The sequence below is a fragment of the Phyllostomus discolor genome, chromosome 6 (genome assembly GCF_004126475.2).
Source record: "Phyllostomus discolor isolate MPI-MPIP mPhyDis1 chromosome 6, mPhyDis1.pri.v3, whole genome shotgun sequence".
NCBI lineage: Eukaryota > Metazoa > Chordata > Mammalia > Chiroptera > Phyllostomidae > Phyllostomus > Phyllostomus discolor.
In genome coordinates, this window is record NC_040908.2 from 167,842,593 (window position 1) to 167,845,780 (window position 3,188).

The 3,188-nt window shown below is 59.9% G+C and overlaps 1 protein-coding gene across 1 annotated transcript in view; it reads left to right on the forward strand.

Moving 5' to 3' along the window:
* Positions 1-448: 448 nt before the first annotated feature.
* IGHMBP2 (immunoglobulin mu DNA binding protein 2) overlaps positions 449-3,188 on the forward strand; it is a 5,037-nt gene continuing 2,297 nt past the window's right edge. Inside the window, exon 1 of the mRNA XM_036030028.1 lies at positions 449-523. Within this exon, the coding sequence (XP_035885921.1) occupies positions 449-523 (75 nt within the window). The remainder of the gene's footprint in view (positions 524-3,188) is intronic.

Genomic DNA, 3,188 nt, shown 5'->3' on the forward strand with positions numbered 1-3,188 from the left:
GTGCTGTGACTGATCGAATGCGTCAAAGGTGGTTTGCGAAGTGCTCGGTCCTGTTGACATTTTGGCCAGATCATCCTCTGCTGTGGGGCTGTCTCGTGCATTGGAAGACATTTAGCAGAGCCCTGGCCTCTCCCCACTAGCAGCCGATAGTAGGAGAGAGCCGACATACTCAAAATACCCAAATCCATGAAGCCATTGGTGGAAATGGAAAATGTGTCTTTTATGTTATGGAAGGAGTGAACGGACTTTTTGGCCCACCCAGGGCTCTGGGTCCGGGTGGACTGGCCTGGCCTGGACGGTCCCCGTGCATGTAACTGTCTAGTCCGTGTCCTCCTGCGTCTGGCTCCTAGCACAAGGCACGGTGTTCTGAGGTTCATCCACGCTGTCGCGTCTTCACGCGTAAGATAGGAACACTAACACTTACCATGTAGACGGTTACGAGAACGACATGGTTAAACCTGGGTGTCCACTTGACCGGGCCGAGGGGTGCCGAGAGAGCAAGACCTCATTTCTGGGTGTGCCTGTGAGGGTGTTTCCGGAGGAGATGAGCCCTCGAATCAGCCGACTGAGTAAAGAAGGCCCCCCCTTGCCCTCACCAACATGTGTGGGCCACCCCGGAACGTGCCCCTTTGGCCTGAGGATTGCCTTGGGCTGATTAGTGTCAAGAAACGGGAGACTCGGGACATTTTTCTCTTTCCCCTTAACTGCCGAAAAGAATCTCGAAAGAGGGTCTGGAGCAGGAAGAGAGCCGTTGCTGGAGATTTCTACCAAGTGCAGCAAGCTGGAGGCGTAACTTAGCCAGACCAGTTCGGCGGCATTCCTCTCGGTGTCCCTTTGTGTCTAAAGGGCCCGGAGGCTGAAGGAACGTTACCCGCCACACCTCTGTTCCTCCAGCTCCAGGGGAGATCCAGGCCCCGCCTCCTCTCTTCAGGCCCCGCCTCCTCTCTTCAGGCCCCGCCCCCTCAGCTCGGATTGGCTCACAAGCTTCAATCGCCCGCCTGCCTGCGGGTCTGCTGTTCTTTTTTTTACTTATTTATTTTATTTTATTCATTTATTTTTTTAGAGAGGGAAGGGAGGGAGATAGAGAGAGAGAGAGAGAGAAACACCAATGTGCGGTTGCTGGGGGTCATGGCCTGCAACCCAGGCATGTGCCCTGGCTGGGAATTGAACCTGGGACACTTTGGTTCCCAGCCCGAGCTCAATCCACTGAGCTATGCCAGCCAGGGCTAGGGTCTGCTGTTCTGATGGGAACCTCGTGCGTCATTAAATGTTTTTTTTTCTGGTTAATCTGTCTCACGTCAGTTTAATTATTAGACCACCCACGAGAGTCAAGGAAAAGTTTTTTTCCCCAACACCCGAGTAGAACAAAAAGAAGGCGCAGGGAGGGCGAGTTTTCTCTCTGCTTGAGCTGGGACGCGCACCTGCCCCGGCCCAGGACATCGGTGCTCCTGGCCCTGTAACTTCGGATTGGGGTTTGTACTGTTGGCTTTCCCGGTTCGCCGGCCTCCAGCTTCGGACCAGAACCATCCTTTCCAGGGGTCTGTGGCGTGCAGGTGGCAGATGGTGAGACGGCCTGCACAACAGCGAGGGCCCTGGCGCCCCTTTCTGTGAGTCCCCCCCCCCCCAGGAGCTCCTGGCTCTGCTCCCCCGGAGAGCCCTGACTCATCCAGCGGCATTGTTTTCGGGATTAAATGTGGTAACTCATGCGGATTACCGGCACGCCGCTGGCCGGCGGCACGCAGGGGATGAGAGGTGGGGACCGAGGGGGCGGGGCCCGCCTACCTAGCCTGCCCAGGTGGGCAGCGCCAGACACCGCGTGCAGTAGGAGAGGGCACTGGAGGGAAGCCACGCCCCTCTCCAACCTGCTGCGGGCCACCAGCCAGTCACCTGGAAACTGACCTCACGGTGACCTCCCACACCACGTCCCCTCCACTCGCCACTCTCTGCTCAAGTGTGCACAGTTCCCCAACACCCCTGCCTGGTGGGGTGAGACCACTAACAGCATGAACACGTGCTGTGCCGGGCCTCGTCCCCAAGCAGGGCCGCAGCTCGGCCTCAGAGGGACTCCACCCACCGTGACTGCGCGGCTGGCGCCCGATACACGGATGCGGTGCCCCGTGTGGGCAGGTACTTTTCATGAGTGGAGCCTGCGGGAGAAATCAGCTCACCCGGACGATTTTTTCCAACATTCACACATTCGTCCAGTCTTCCATCCATTCATTCTTCCATCCACGTGCACAGACTTTATTAGACTATTTTTGTGATTTATGTGTTCTGCATCCTCCCCGGGTTTCTAAGTGCTTTACCCACCATCATTCTACTCCTTTTGCCGACAAGGAGACTGAGGCAGAGGCAGGGGAAGCAACCGGGCCCGAGACCGCGTGGCTGAAGGGGGCGGAGCTGGGTGCCGACCCCAGCAGACGGGCCAGGGTCAGTGACCGCCCTGGTCCGTGCGGACCCACGGCGCCGGGCTCCACCCTCCCAGGTCTGGAAGACCAGCGGCACCTTGTCGGGTGTGCGCCCTGGGCCCGGCTCTGCGCAGGACCGGAAGCTAGGGTGACGTCATCCTCGTGCACGCGGAGCTCGGCCTCCCGGGGTGGGGGGGCGGGTAAACCCAAGGCCTTGGCGAGATTTTGAGCCCGTCTCCCGCTCTGGCCGCACCTGGGGGGCAGGACGGCCCCCCGGGCGTTCGAGGTACGGCTGTGGCGGTGAAGGAAATGGGTCCAGGAGGAGGAGTTCGGGTCTTGCGGTGAAGGAGAAATGGCAGAACAGCAGCCACTGGGTTGGACGTGGAAGGAAGAGGGGTGGCCGATGCCGCTGGGTCCTAGCTGGGGTGCGGGGGGAACACCGGGCTGGGGTCCCCGGCAAGGCTCCCAGCCCCGGGGAGAGAGGACGTCTTCCGGAAGAACTCTCGATCGCATCGCCCCCTGGCACGGGCCTCGCGTGGCTGCCCAAGAACGGCCTGTCACCACCTGAGGACCGTTTGTGGTGGATTCAGACACCCACGCACTCACTGGTCCCCTTTGGGACACTCCCGCTGAGGTGGCCCCCTCCCGTGCAGCATTTGGCAGGGATGGGGAGGGGGGGCAGCAGTAAGGGCCTTGGTGTACTGGGGGTGGGAAGGGACACTTGTCTGCTGTCACCAGCCCCTAGGGCACCTGACAAGAGGGACTTTAGGTTCACGCACT